This window comes from Caretta caretta, chromosome 4 (genome assembly GCF_965140235.1).
Source record: "Caretta caretta isolate rCarCar2 chromosome 4, rCarCar1.hap1, whole genome shotgun sequence".
Classification (NCBI taxonomy): Eukaryota; Metazoa; Chordata; order Testudines; family Cheloniidae; genus Caretta; species Caretta caretta.
In genome coordinates, this window is record NC_134209.1 from 62,583,741 (window position 1) to 62,598,443 (window position 14,703).

Consider the following 14,703-nt stretch of genomic DNA (forward strand, 5'->3'; position numbering starts at 1 on the left):
GTAACATTCTGAGGTGAGGAAAGTAATACATTTCTCTCTGGAAGAAAGTTGTTTGTTTGTTTTGTTTTGTTTTTTTTCAGTTGGGCAAAGCTTGTAGGAGTTTGGTGTGTCACATTAAATCCTGCAGGACCTGTACTCTCTTTTTCGTATGATCTAAGCAATGATGACTCTATGGCCATCCCATCATGTATTGCCTAAAGATCCTGTGGGGTTTTTTGTTTTTCAGTTTTAAGACAAGCCTGCAGGTATGTTTGCTGCAGATATCTGGTTATAAGAAACTTTATTTGGAGGTGGAAAATCTGAGGAAAGTTCCATATGATTCAGATAATGAAGAACATGAAAAGCAACTAATCCAGGTGAAGGAGTCTCGGAATTCTGAGTCCTAAACTATTACTAGAATAATTGAATGCTAATAAATTAGCCGTAGAAGTTTAGCTTTCTTTAAATTTCTAACTGTCAGGCTGTTTAGTCTTTATAAACTAGAAGAGCAAAATTGATTTTAAAAATTGAAATAAACCAGCTGACAGGTGCCCTTTCAATAAGTCTCTGACAAATGCCCTTGACTGTATCCAACAGTATATGAGAGCTTAATTTATCCTCTTACTGCTAATTATTTTAATAGCACCTTGGCATTTTAAAAATATTTACTATTTTCAAGTTGTAAAACTGACTCACTGAAGTTAAACAATACTCTAAAGCAAATCTCAGACTAATAGCTCTGTTTCTTAAGGGTTTCTTACAGTAAGTTTATTCCATTTGAAATTGCAAAAATAGTAGCACACATTTTAACAAAACAAAACTCTGCATACCAAAAATACTTGATCATTTATGGTGCCTTTCACTCATGAAATTTGTTTTTACAAATACTAGTGAATTTAACATTCCAATATCCCTGTATATAGATATTTATCCTCACTGTGGCTTTGATCCTTCAAAGATTTATGCACGTGTTCCAATTGAAGTACATGGGTAATCTCATTGAACTCAATGATCATATTTGTGCCTAAAATTAAGCATTTGCACAAGTGTTTGCAGAATTGGGGTTTACGTGTATGAGGAGACTGACAACCAGAAAAATGAAGGGCCTGATGCTCTTTTACATCCACTTAGAGCCCTTTTGCACTGCCAGATAAAAGGGGCCTTAGTGTAAATGAGTATCAGGCTCTAAGGGAGTTAATTGTCCCTGACTTGGTTGTAATTTTAGTGTATATATAGGGCTTAAGTGAGTTACCCAAGAGGAAAAAAAAGGAAGTGTGACAAAGCATAGAGAATCCATGTCTCCCAATTTTTAGTCTTGTCTTAAATGCAAGATTTTGTTATCTGACATGCATCAATAAGTGTTCTGAATAACATGACTAGGAAGAACATTGGCAGTTCTGTTATTTGTAACATGGAAGTATGTTTATGTAGCTTTGGAATTTGCTGATACCTCATGAAAATCTGAAGGCTAGAATCACCAAGCAGTGGTGTGACATTGGTTTCCAAGGTGATGATCCCAAAACAGACTTCAGAGGAATGGGCATGCTGGGATTAGTCAATCTGGTGTAAGTGAAAATAAATACTTTTTTTCTCTATGTCTATGAATTCTTATTTAGTATTATTCCTAATTCCCTCTGCAATGACTACTTGAGTAGAAGAAAACAAATATATTGACTACTGTAATACATTACTGAATAATGGAAAAGGAGCCCCTTTCTAAATGAGTAAACAGTTCTTCAACAGTGAGCTGCATTGTTAATAACTAGTTGGATAGATGAGTTTTAGTTACAAATTGTAACAGAGTTGAAAAAAAAAGCAGAAAGGAGTTTAAGAATAAAGAATTATACACCTGTATGATAGGCCTGCTATGCTATAGCTGGGAAAGTAACTGATCAAAACTCTTCAAAATATAGTTATTACTAAGTTAAAAGTACTAATGATGTAGAACAGAAGATATGAAAATTCATGAATACAACCTACTTGAATAGGGGAATCCTGAGTTCCCTGGAAGGTTCCTATCCTACTGTTCTCCTTTATCATGTCATTCCTTGTTACAGATCACTTTTTCCATTTACTTTTATCTTATTGGTTTTCATTCTGTACTCTTTCTCCAATACACATTTGTCTATAACTCCATTTTTCTGTTGTTGAAAATGTTTATTAATTAAATCTAACTACCTATGTAGTAATCCTTAGATTGAGTTTTTGTTTTCTCCTTCTCAGGTATTTTAGTAAACATTACACCAGTGAAGCTCGCCAGATCCTCTCTCGTTCAAATCATCCAAAATTGGGGTAAGCCATTTGTACGGGCCTAAGATCTCACAAAGATCTTAGATTGTAGAGTGCCCAGTCTATATGGGAGGATCTTCTGAATTTTTTAAGAGGAAAACATTTGACACTTCCTCCAGGAAATTGACAAACGGAATTAAATTTGTAATTTTGGAGATGTGGTCACAGCATCTGAGTTGAAAACTGTGTGTGTGTATAGTTATGTATTTGTTCCAAACAGTCTATTTAGTGCCCTTAGTAATCTGTAGTCTTCAGTTAGTTTCATTGTAGCAAAACACTCCAATCCCTTATCCCCCAAAAATGGTATGGCTAACAGATTTGGATTAAACTTGGAAGGGAATAGTAATTATCCTTTATTCTATTTAATAACACAAACTTACTCAAGATGTATGTATTCATGCACATTGTGCAAAGTGCAGTACATACACTTTCATAGATTAAGTGCCCACCCAGTGGTCTGGACTGTACAAATATTTAAAACACATCAAAGATTATAAACAAGCTCTCTCACCCTTTACAAGACACTACTCCTCTTTCATCCACCCAATCCCCAGTTAACTCTGGTTTATCTCAATAATTAATACAGTAAGCAGGGGAAGGCTTCATCTTGTGCCTTGTCATTAATGTTGCCCTATCTATTTAAGTTGTGAGCAGTCATTAATGAAGACTTCTGCAATGAAAACATATACATGTATCCTTTAACATATTTGTTTTTCAAGATGATACACTTTTTGTGACTGCTGAACTTGTTCTAATTTTTCATCATTAGGCTTTTTAAGCCAAAAGAGTCCCATACATAACAGGAGCAAACCTAGAGTTGTCATTCAGGTTTATTTTCTGTATTCGGAATTCCACCTCCCGGAGGAAACAGGATATCCTGTACAAAGCCCCAAAATGCACTTTACTCAATGACTCAAATTGTGTGTGCAACTGTACCTGATTTAACACATTGTACTCTATAACAAGCTTTGAAAATTGTATCACATATGAAAATACACAAGATCTACTTGAGCTTCTGCTGGCCAGCTCTCTTGCTATGGCCGTGTTTTTGGTAGCAGTGATGTTAATATTACAGTAGATTTGGAGAGAGGGTAGACGACCAGATTTAGAATTTTTTTTTTAAAGCTTTTACTTTTCTATATGCTTATCGAGGGCTGGTACACCCTTGGGGGGTGGGGGACATTATAACACCATGGCTGAGTCTGGTTGACTGCCCTTGGCATCTGGGCAGTAAGGTCTAATGCTCAGGATCAATAGGCTAGCCTCCCTCACAGGGCCATGTGGGCTCATGGCCAGAGTCAATATGGCCACCCTCCCTTGCAGTGCCGTGTGGGCTCGTGGCCAGAGCGGCTGGAGAGGTGGGCTGCCACTTCAGGACGGGCAGCAGCCAGGGTAGGGGGACCCAGACCCTCCCTACTCCACTGGGTCCCAACCCAAGGCCCTGATGGTGGCGGGGTTGCCCACCTCCTGCTCAGCAGGGATCCTGCCAAAACATGCTGAGCCAAGCCCCAGTTCTATGACTGGTTTCCTGTTAAGTTCCTCTGTGTTACTTCCTACCCGTTCCTCCACAGCTAGTCATCTTGGGAGTCCCATGGCCTCTCTTCCCTCTCTGGAGTAGAGTGCCTGCGAGTCATTGGTCAACGCAGTCTGTCTGGCCTCTGAGTCCTGGAGTGTCAGCTGTCCCTCTGCAGGAACCTGCAGCAGACCTCTGTTCCTTTTGGTAGTCAGCCCTGACTGAGCTGAGTTGCTCCCTTTTATAGCCAGAGCATGCCCAGCAGAGGCCAGGGGTGTGGGCTCCTCAACCCACAGAATGATTAACCCCTGCTGAACCAGTGCGGGGCTGGTACACCCCATCACAATGCTGATTAAACTTCCTATCCTGTTGCCTCTGTTCGGTTAATGGGGACATTCACCACATTGCTGTTGATGAAATTTTAGATTTCTTACACAGTCCATCTTTTAACTTCACCATAGTCTTAGATGTACAAGGCACTTCAGACAAAAATGCTCCATACACTTGAGACAGACCTTGCTTGATTCCTAGAATGACCCAAAATATAGAATAGTAATAATTTGGCAGATAATAATTTGTCTCTATACAAATTAGTCCCAGAAAATGGAATAAATTGTAAACATCAACAGGAGAATGGATTTCATTAGTATCTAATAGGAAATGTTTTTGGTGTTTCAGATATTCCTATGCAATAGTTGGGATCAATTTGACAGAAATGGCTTATAGTTTACTAAAGAGTGGTGCTTTAAAGTCTCACCTCTACAACTTGGTCCCTGGATTGCCACAGATGGAACACTTTCATCAGTTTTATTGTGAGTATCTGTAACTCTTATAAATTATCAGGGGCAGGACTACCTTCATTACCAAAAGTCCAGGCCTCTACCACCGAGATAAATGAGTAACTCCTTTAGTTGTTAGCAGTAATATGCGATTGTCCCTGGACCAGCTATTAGGACATCTAATACTCAGCCAGTTTGTTACATATTAAAAATATTTTAGTGCTCTGATGCTTCTAACATGCTTATGGATTTATTTTCAAGCATAGTTTAAAGGAAAAATAAACATTTACCTCCATTACTCCTCCAAAGCAAGAATTATAACTTGGATGTCTGACGACTATTTCTTCATTGGATAAATTTGGGTGGATGGATACAGCAGGCATCAATTTAATAAATATCTAATATTTTCTAAGGCATGCATTCTTGCTAGTTACTCCTACGCTATCCAGAAGAATTGCTATTGATTAAAATGAGGCACCGCCTTCTTTCTCTAGGCTGAGTGGTTCTGATGGATCTTCCCAGCCTAAAGTAGAAAAGAATGGATCACAGGTCCTGTAGAACTCTATTTTGTTTTCTTTACAGGTTATCTGGTTTATGAGTTTGACAAATTTTGGTTTGAAGAAGAACCAGAAAGTATTATGCACTTCAACCACTATAGAGAGAAATTTCATGAAAAAGTTAAAGGACTTCTTCTGGACTATAACCAAGTACTAACCTTACAGAATATAAAGAAACCATAGCCTCATCTGCAGTCTACCCAGTTCTGCTCATAAAATAGAATTATGCATTCTCATGGAATTCGCACACTTACTTTACCAAAAATATTTGTTTAATGATGGAACTTTTTATACATATATTTTTGAAAAAACTCAAATTCAGTTATAAAAGCTTGGACAATCAGCCTCTGTTTACAGGTCTTATATGCTATTCTCCAAAGGAAAGCTTTTTTAAAAAAAATCCTGTATTGAATCTTTTGCCCTCCCAACTTTCATACACCTCGTGATGCAGGAACATGCAGTAGGTATTTATGCTGTATTATGTTATCTTCATTATGTAACCTATTACTAGGTTCCTTTTCTACCATTAACAGTTGATTAGTTGTCTTTAAGAGGGGAAATTGCTTTGGTTTTAGAGTTGTTTCTCAAGTTCTGTCCCCTTGTTTATCTGCACATAGCTTGTGGTCTATAAAAATGTTAAATTTCTGTGTAAAGAGGTCCATGAAGATGATGTATCAATTATTTGTGACTTGGAAGAAGAGATTTCATTTTTTCATATTTACACACAAGAACAAACATGGTTCTGGTTGAAATGATCCTCCCTCCAGGAAATAAGTACCCACAACCCTGTGCCTGGAAGGAACTTCCCTCAAAAATAACAACAACAAAATAGTGTAAGGCCAGAGTCCATCAGTAAAGAAGTCCCCTTTAACAAGGAGATCTTTCATGTCAGATGGTGCCATAGATATTTCCAGCTCTCAATCCCTCTCTTTCAGTTTGGGCTACAGTTTTTCAGGCTCTCCTACTTGATTTTGTATTTTTTGTTGGCCCATTCTTTTTCCTCTATCAGCCAACAGAGAGACTTTTGAATGGGGAGTGATATCTAGGAGAATTACTCAACGAACAAACTACAAAAAGAGGTTATTTCCCACAAAACTTTGTTGCGGCTGAAATCCATGATTTGTGAAGGTAATTGGAACTCTTCACTTCATCCATACTTCGAAGGAAGTAGTGGCACAACTTTAATAGGATAAAAGCATGTTTCCAGATTTGGGCGTTCTAGGCAATCCAGGCACGAGGAGTTGATATCTACAGCAGTTTGTGATTATTAAGCATTGTTTAAAATGTTAAACAGGCTTGGCATGAACTTATATTTTTTAAAGCCTACTATTTAAATAAAGTGCCTTCTGCTTAATTCAATCACTGTTTAATTTGACCCTCCATTTAACTTGAGCAGAGCTTCAGAAATCTCAGTTCTTTGGGGGCAGAGACGATCTCTCATGCTTGAATATCACATAGTGGGTACTATCATGATACAAATACAAAAAAAAAATTAAACATAATGCTTTATTTTATCTCTGGTAGGCTTCATTAGTTATGAAAAAAGGCCAACTTTCTGAATGGGAGAAGGAAAGAACAAAGGAAGATCCTTGTGATTTAACAAAAAGATAATTGGAAGATATTCAGACCCTACAATATAAGTATTATTGCGTAGGCTGTGATTTCTACCACTCCATCCCCTAATTCCTCTTGATCTACATGAACAACATGATCAGCTGCTTATTGCAGTCAAAATGATAGTAGAGAGCAGTTATATATACAAAAAGTTTTATTGTTTTGTTGTAAAATGTGTTACAAATAGGTGAGGTTTTAAACATTGTTTGAGCTCCATCTGCCAGAAGGTGGAGGGATGTAAAGATTTATCTTCATATTTACATTTGCCCATTACCTTTATACTTGAAATGGTGCAGTTAGGGGAAGAAATTTGGTTGAAAAGGAACTGATGCAATACGCACAACACATCCTTTCTGTGCACACTACAGTAACTCTTAATTTGGCAAAATTTGTTTTTAAATGTGGTACATATTTGTTCTGCTACGCTTGCACACACTTTTCTGGAGGCACGCTGGTACAATGGTGATGACTTTATAGGTACCTAAATAGCAGAATTGAATGTTTCTTCATTGGATTTCTGCAAATAAGTTTTGCTGGTTTCAAATGTACTTTATAATGAAAATATATATATCTGCTATTCCCACCCCCCCCCCCCCCCACCTCCTGGCTGTTCTCCACCATTCTACCTGCTACCATATAGTTTCTCCACCCTAAGTAACTCTATTGCTTACCTTGCTGCTGCTGCATAGCTTTCCTTAGGAATAGCAGTATGAAATTGATCTGATGTTTGAATTTCACTGAGGACAACATGCTGAACAGAATTAGTGAAACCAGCCATACTATTGTTAATTTTACCATGCTACTGTTTGGCAAAGTTACAAGCAGCAACAATAACAGAGGAGCTGGAACCAATTGGCCACAGAGCCTAGCCAGTTTTGTCATCCTTACATTTGGAAGATTATTTTTGCAACTGTAAAGGCTAGAAATGTAATTAGAAAAAAAGACAAAACCTATAATTCCACAGAAATTGGTATGTTAAGCTTCTTTACTCCCAGGAAGAACTTCCTGCTTGCCATTGGCAAAAGGATTTTTCAAACCCTGTCCTATACAATTTCAGATTTCATATAGCACAAAAGAAATCTTAACTAAGGCATCTTGGGATAGAGTCTAGACCAGGGATTCTCAAACTTCATTGCAGCGCAACCCCCTTCTTACAACAAAAATTACTACACGACCCCAGGAAGGGGGACTGCAGTCTGAGCCAGCCAGAGCCCTGCTGCCCTGGGCAGGAGGGGGAGAGGAGCAGGCAAAGTCCAAGCCCCACCGTCCCAGGTAGGGGGCCTGTAACCTGAGCCCTGCTGCCCAGAGCTGAAGCTGAAGCCTGAACCCCACTCCCCAGGTCTGATGCCTTTGGGCTTCAGCCTTTGGGGGTGTGGCTTTGGCCCCAGGCCCCAGCAAGTCTAAACACCAGCCCTGGCAACCCCATTAAAATGGAGGTCGTGACCCACAGTTTGAAAACCGCTGGTCTAGACTGAGTTCAGTCAAAGGTTTGTCATCACTTTTTATAATCAAAACCATGAGCTGAGAATCATGAAAATACACAAAGTAAGAATAAAGTAACCATCATTAAACATGGAAAAGCTATGTAGTCAAATGTATGGATGTGTTAGGTCACATGTAATAATTGTTTAAAATGAGTGTATTTTTCTAGTTCCCAGTGTATTGTTTCCTGAACAGTTTAAAAACTAGAATTTGTATGTAGTTTTGTACTATTAAGTACATATTTTGCATGTAGCAGGTTAATTGTATATATTGGTAACTAGTTAGAATACAGTGTAAAAACACAGGGCAAAAACTGTGTCGGGGTGAGAACTTGCTGGAGGCAAAACTGTCTTGCAAAGTCTAGTTAACAAGATTTTATATTAACTATTGCATTCATACTATGAAATGACAATCGTAATTTAACAGACGATATAGACTGGAAGTGTGCAATGACCTGTTTAACTGGATATAGTCAGTTTGCATAGCATTGAAACTAATTGTGAATACTTGGTTACAAAGCATCCCTAAAATTAAAGTCTTGGTTAAAGTCCCTGTTGCTTTATAATACTGTATTAGATACATCTCAAGTTTTAAAATGTGTATTTGACAATTCTTGGAAATATATCAAAATAATTTTAAGGTTGACATTCTTCCTTTTAAGTGGAATAAGCAATGTTGAAAGATGGGTTCAGTTGCAGAACATTTGTGCAGACACCATTTTAAACTGGAATTGTTAGTAGCAAAATGAAGACATATCTTAATGAAAAAAGTTCCTATGCTATTGCTGTTTCTGATAAACCAATATGGAGGATCATTGGGATGTACACTGCTCAAGCACTCTAGAGGAAGAAGCTAACCTAACATTTCCATGCACTGGCAAGCTTGGTTTTCAGACTCTGAACAAATGAGCAGTTCTCAATTCTTCATATTACTTCAGCTCTTGCCTAATTGAAGAAGTCTGTTTTCAATAAATGTTCTATAAAACATCAGTATAAACTTTTTTTAAGATGTATTGTGATGTGAGAAAGTTTTCTGTTTTAGTCAGAGGAGGTTTGCACCTTGTTCCACTGAAAATATTGTTAATGTGTGGTAAAAATTTAGTTTTTTTCACATCATAGTCACATTCTTATGGTGCTATAATATAGCCTGAAATGGCATTTCATGTCCTGCCAATTTATGGCACTGTCTGTTCCTGGAAGCAGTAGCCAGTAGGAAAGTCGGGCAGTAATTTGTCACTACTGTGCAATGAGATAACTGTACACTAATAGAAATGTCAACATTTGCCCCAGTATAAAGCAATAATGTAAACTGTGATGTCAATATATTGGCCGCAAGTGTTAGAATAATAATAAATAAAGAACAAAACATCCAGACGTTCGCAGTGGCAAGATATCCGTATTACTTTGTAAGAGCTTTCTTTCCGGTTGGCCTTGTTTTCTCCTCCCAGTTAGCTGGCAGTCAGTTCAAAACAAAGCAGTATAGTTGGTTGTCTTTTCCCTAATGTTTTATTTTGGTTACCTCTACCAGTGAGACCTAGTCTTAGCATTCCCTTAAGGCCATTGATACCAGTATTCCTTCAGTCATGGGACTTGATTTACATTTGTTTCTTTACCACACCTCTGTGCCAGGCAATTGATAATTTGCTGCTGCTTTCAACAATGTAGCTCCTTGGACTTAAGATGAAAAGTTAAATATGAAAACTAAAATGGGAAACAGGACAAATGTGTCCATATCACAAATACCAGACAATTGGCTCTAACTGGTGCCTGTGCTGGCAGTCTCAGCAGAGAGACCAAGAAACAATAAGCATTCAAACTAAAATACTCTCACACCAAAGTAATTCCCCTCCTCCTCCCCCCCCCCCCCCCCCAAAAAAAGAGAAAAGCTACAAACAAAACATCAGTATATAGACATTGCCTCAGAGTTTGTTTTTAAACAGGCTCACTTTATAATCCTCAAAGTAATTACTGAAAAGAACACAAACCAAGTCCTTATCTTAAATCAACTACTTAACTGCAGCATATGAGATTAGAATCTAGGCATGTACTTCTATACAACAGAAAATATTTAATTCGCAAAACACACATAGTTTGCGTGAGGTAGCAAATAATTCAGGAGAGAAGGTTACTCTGTGCATAAAATCTGACTTCTACAGTAGCTGTAGGCTGTGCAACCACCATTCGTGCTGTGCTTCCCATTGAAGAGCCTATCAGACAGGTATCTGACTTGTAATTCATGCATAGTGTGACTAGTTTTCTTCAAACTATACAGAAATTATTCTCTTTTGCCTTCAGAATAAGCCTCAGTAGGCCCCTTTTCCCTTGAAATAAGTTGTAGATTGATTTTTTTTTAAGATGGTAATTGAAATATCAGGATTTTCCTCATCATGATAGCAATTTTCATGGAGGTTAAGGTTTGGATTGTCTTTGAGTGTCTGTCCATGTGGATTCCACCCTTCATGTGCCCCACGGGCAGGAGACTGGAATCTTTTAACCAGCAGTGTCCATTAGGACCATGTGTGTGCCCTGCATGCCCTGCTCAAGGGCATAAAGGACAGAGTAACCTAATCCACCATTCAGGTCCTTCTTACTGCTTGTGGTGGTGAGATGGATCAACCTCAGGGTCCTTCGAGCTCTGTAGAAGTTCTTGTTACATCGTGTGATAATGTAGGTAGTTTTCTTTTGATACCTTTAGCCCTCTGGGGGGAAAAATGAGTAAGTGCCATAGTACCAGGGCTACCATCCCTTTGGCTGAATCTACAAATCACCACATTTCAAAACCTGCCCATCCTGGAATGCAGCTATATCTTTGAATGACTGACATGCCAAGTGGGCAGGCCATGTCCCTGAAAAATGTGCAGTTCATAAATCATTCTCAAAATTTACCCAAAAACCTATGAGTCATGCTTACAATTAATTTTGATCGAGAAGTAGATAAAGGCATTTGACTGAGTTCTTTCAAGGAAAGAATCTCCTGTTTCCTCCTCAAGACCCCAGTTCACTAGTGCTTTGTCCTCTCAAGAGGTTACTCCAGGCTTCTGAGGGACAAAGACCTCATGCAGCTTCTAAAATCCCTAGGCATAGTTGCTGTACCCTTGGAGCAGTCAATTGCCCTTGCTGTAGGAGGAAGAAAATAGCACTGCTCAAAGTGCACTTGGCACCAATCCCTGTGTCTGATACATTCTAAAAAGAAGTCTGACTCATCATTCTCTGAACAGTAGAAGTATTAGCTGAGTCAAGTGGCACCATGTGCTGCTTCTGCTCTGGCTCCACGCTGATTAAAATTGGTCACTGGTCTTCTACATCATCTGGTACTATCTACATCATCAACTTTATGGTAGAGACTGGGGAGAAGAGATCATCTGCATCAGAATCACTTCATTTGGTGCAAATACCTTCTACTGTGACTACTTTTACAACTTACAGGGAATTGAGAATCACTCCAGAGTTGAATCATCAATCCTAGATGTGTCTCCATTGTCAGTGGCCTCGAAGTCTGATTTGATAACTGAACCAGATATTTTGAAAACGGAGTTCTCTGGTAGATCTGTTAGCAATCAACAAGAACACGAAATGTCTCAAGTTTTGCTCTCAAATTTTGAATTAGGACCCCATATCAGTTGCCTTTCTGATTCCATGGAGCAATCACCTGATGTATGCTTTTCTACCTTTTCCCTTAATTCATGGCATCTTTCAGAAGACAAGTCAAAACAATGCACAACTACTTCTCATAGTTTTAACTTGGCCACTTCAGTTCTGGTTCTTAGATCTGCTGCATCAGTTGAGTCAACCATTCATCAAACTTTCAGGACAGAATTTCACAGAACCACTGTCTAGTTCTTAATCCAGACCTTTCCTCTCTACATCTGACAGCTTGGATGCTGGCTGGCTGACTGCTGTGGCTAGAAATTCTGCAGAGGTTCAGGATATTATTATTCAGAATAATAATCCCTCCACCAGACTGATATAATAGTGGAAGCGTTTCTCCCTTTGGGTTACTCAGTGTCACCTTTAGCTGGAGGAGACTTCCGTTCTTGATATTTTGAACTATTTATTGTCTTCTAAGCCCTCTCGTCTGTCATTTAGTTCAGTGAGAGTTTACTTGGCAGTCCGGTCTGGCTATCACACCTACTGCATACTCCCTAGAAGTGTTATCACTAAAGCTAAGATTTTGTCCTGGATATTTTTAGTAAAAGTTACGGGCAGGATGCAGGCAATAAACAATAAATCATGGGAGTCCCGCTGTCCAGGGCTCGGGCTGACGGTCCGAGCTCCACCACGACTATAGTTAAGGCAATATTGTTCAGTGTTGCCGTAACAACACATGTTGCAAGACCTCTTACTGTAAATTATGGTTCTCTAATCTTAACATGAAGTAAACTCAAAGTAACACTCGTATTTTCAATCAGAGGTAGTAGAGACTTGAATCTGAATTACCCAGAATCACAGGAGAAGCTTATGATTATGACACAAGAGATTTGGATCATTGACTCCAACAGGATTACTCACATGAATAATGCTAAGCACGTGCATAAGTGTTTGCAGGATTAGGGAACTCCAGTTCCCTATATGTAAAATGAAGATAACACTTTCTTTCTCCCACCCTTTGTATGTCTTGCCTGCTTAGGGTTAGACAGCATCGTGACAGAATTTCTGAAAAACCTTGGTCAACATGGCTGCAACTGGCTGACATCCTTCCTCACCAAGGGCATGCCCTTGGCCAAGCGCCCAAGGTATGGCAATAGACAAAGGCCATTGCCATCCTGAAACCAGGGAAAGCAGCTGAAAAACTACTGGTGGATATCAATACTATGCATAACTTACAAGGTCTTGGAAGGGATGCTACACCAAAGATTTACACCTATCTTTGAGGACTACATCCCCAAACTGAAATCCAGGTTTAGGCTGGGACAAAGCACCTGCAACCAGGTAATCACACTGACTACCTACATCAAAGCTAACTGTCAACACTGGCTCAAAACAGCAGTGACCTTTGTGGACCTGTCCTTGGCATATGACATGGTTTGGCTGGACGGCCTGCTTCTAAAAGTGTTGAAAATAGCACGTTGTGGAAGAACACAGCACCTACTCACAGTTATGCTCACCAATTGCAAAGTTCATGTAGCTCCAACAGACCTAGCCTATTGAACAACGGGCTCCCAAAGGGATCCATTTGTCACCATCATTCTTTAATATTTATATCAGTGACATGCCATCAACTCAGTCATGGAAATTTGGATACTCAGATGATCTCATGCTCGCCATTCAAGCGAGCACTTTCACCCAAGTGGAATGAACCCTCACCAAAAAGTTGAAAAAGCTGGAGGAGTACTACTGGTTATGGCAACTCCAACTGAATCCTCAAAAAACAGCTGCCTCTGCATTCCACCTGAGGAACTTGCACAGAAGAGCTTGAATGTCACCTTCTTTGAAACCAATATTAGGCGTGAGGATTTCCCAAAATATATTGGAGTGAGGTTCTGGATTGTAGCCTCAAGTTCTGCCAACATCTGATGAAGACCACTGCCAAGATAACAACTAGGAACAACATAATCCACAAACTAGCCGGGTCCGGTTGAATAGCAGATGCTTATGCCCTGTGGACAACTACCTCATCCCTCATCTTCTCCGCAGCTGAATATTGCATGCTCGTATCTGCAGGTAGTGTAAATACAAAACTTCTTGTTGTGCAATTGAATACTGCTATGAGAATTGTCACACAAGTGCTGAAGTCAACACTGACAGCCTGGCTTCCTGTCCTCAAGGGAGAGGCACATGTATATCCTGGAACATTTTAAATAATTTCAATATGAATCTCTCAATTAGCCAAGGCCTCAAAAAGCCGGGCACAGCTAACCCTCTAGAAACCATATAGGACCCATTTCCCCAGACAACCTCCTTCCCTTTCCCCCTTGCTGAGTGACTTGCTATTCTCCCCCATTTTCAGGGAACAGCAGCAGACCCACCCAGTCTCCTCTCTGGCATCTCCAAAGGAGATTCTGCTGTTATCTGCTTCTCCAGGCTCCAAGTAATTATTTTTTTCCAAGTGTCTGATAGCTGATGAAAATAGTGGCATAGATTCAGTCTTTGGTCTGAGGACCCTCCTGCCAGATGCCTTCTGTGTTTTCCCTTGTGTTCAGCTTTCCAGCTGTCTGCAGCCCTCAATCTAAGTAGAAAGGCTCAGTGCACCTGGGTTGCCTCTATCTCAGAATGCTCTCTCCTGAGTGGAGAGGCTGTGACTGCTCTCTCCTCTCAAGTGGCCCCACCTTCTTCTGAAGACCAGAATATGGAGGGGAAAGAAGAATGTTTGTGTCATTCCCCTTCCTGCTTCTTCAGTACTGTCCAGAATGCTAATGGCTTCTGCTGACAGACCACTAACCTAGTTCTCATACTCAGTCTTTTAACTGCCTGTTTCTCTCTCATATGTCCTAAGACTGTTGACAACTATGCACCATGGCAGTGCACAATGTAGTTTCCAGGTAGGCCAAATC

The 14,703-nt window shown here is 39.5% G+C and overlaps 1 protein-coding gene across 3 annotated transcripts in view; it reads left to right on the forward strand.

The window, feature by feature from the left end:
* The window catches only part of ELMOD2 (ELMO domain containing 2), a 17,674-nt gene extending 8,084 nt beyond the window's left edge, over nucleotides 1-9,590 (forward strand). For all 3 annotated transcript variants that reach the window (XM_048847080.2, XM_048847081.2, XM_048847079.2), the window contains exons 5-9: nucleotides 227-356; nucleotides 1,411-1,544; nucleotides 2,203-2,271; nucleotides 4,460-4,593; nucleotides 5,143-9,590. In XM_048847080.2, the coding sequence (XP_048703037.1) occupies nucleotides 227-356; nucleotides 1,411-1,544; nucleotides 2,203-2,271; nucleotides 4,460-4,593; nucleotides 5,143-5,300 (625 nt within the window). In that variant the 3' untranslated portion in view covers nucleotides 5,301-9,590. The remainder of the gene's footprint in view (nucleotides 1-226; nucleotides 357-1,410; nucleotides 1,545-2,202; nucleotides 2,272-4,459; nucleotides 4,594-5,142) is intronic.
* The last annotated feature ends 5,113 nt before the right edge of the window (nucleotides 9,591-14,703 follow it).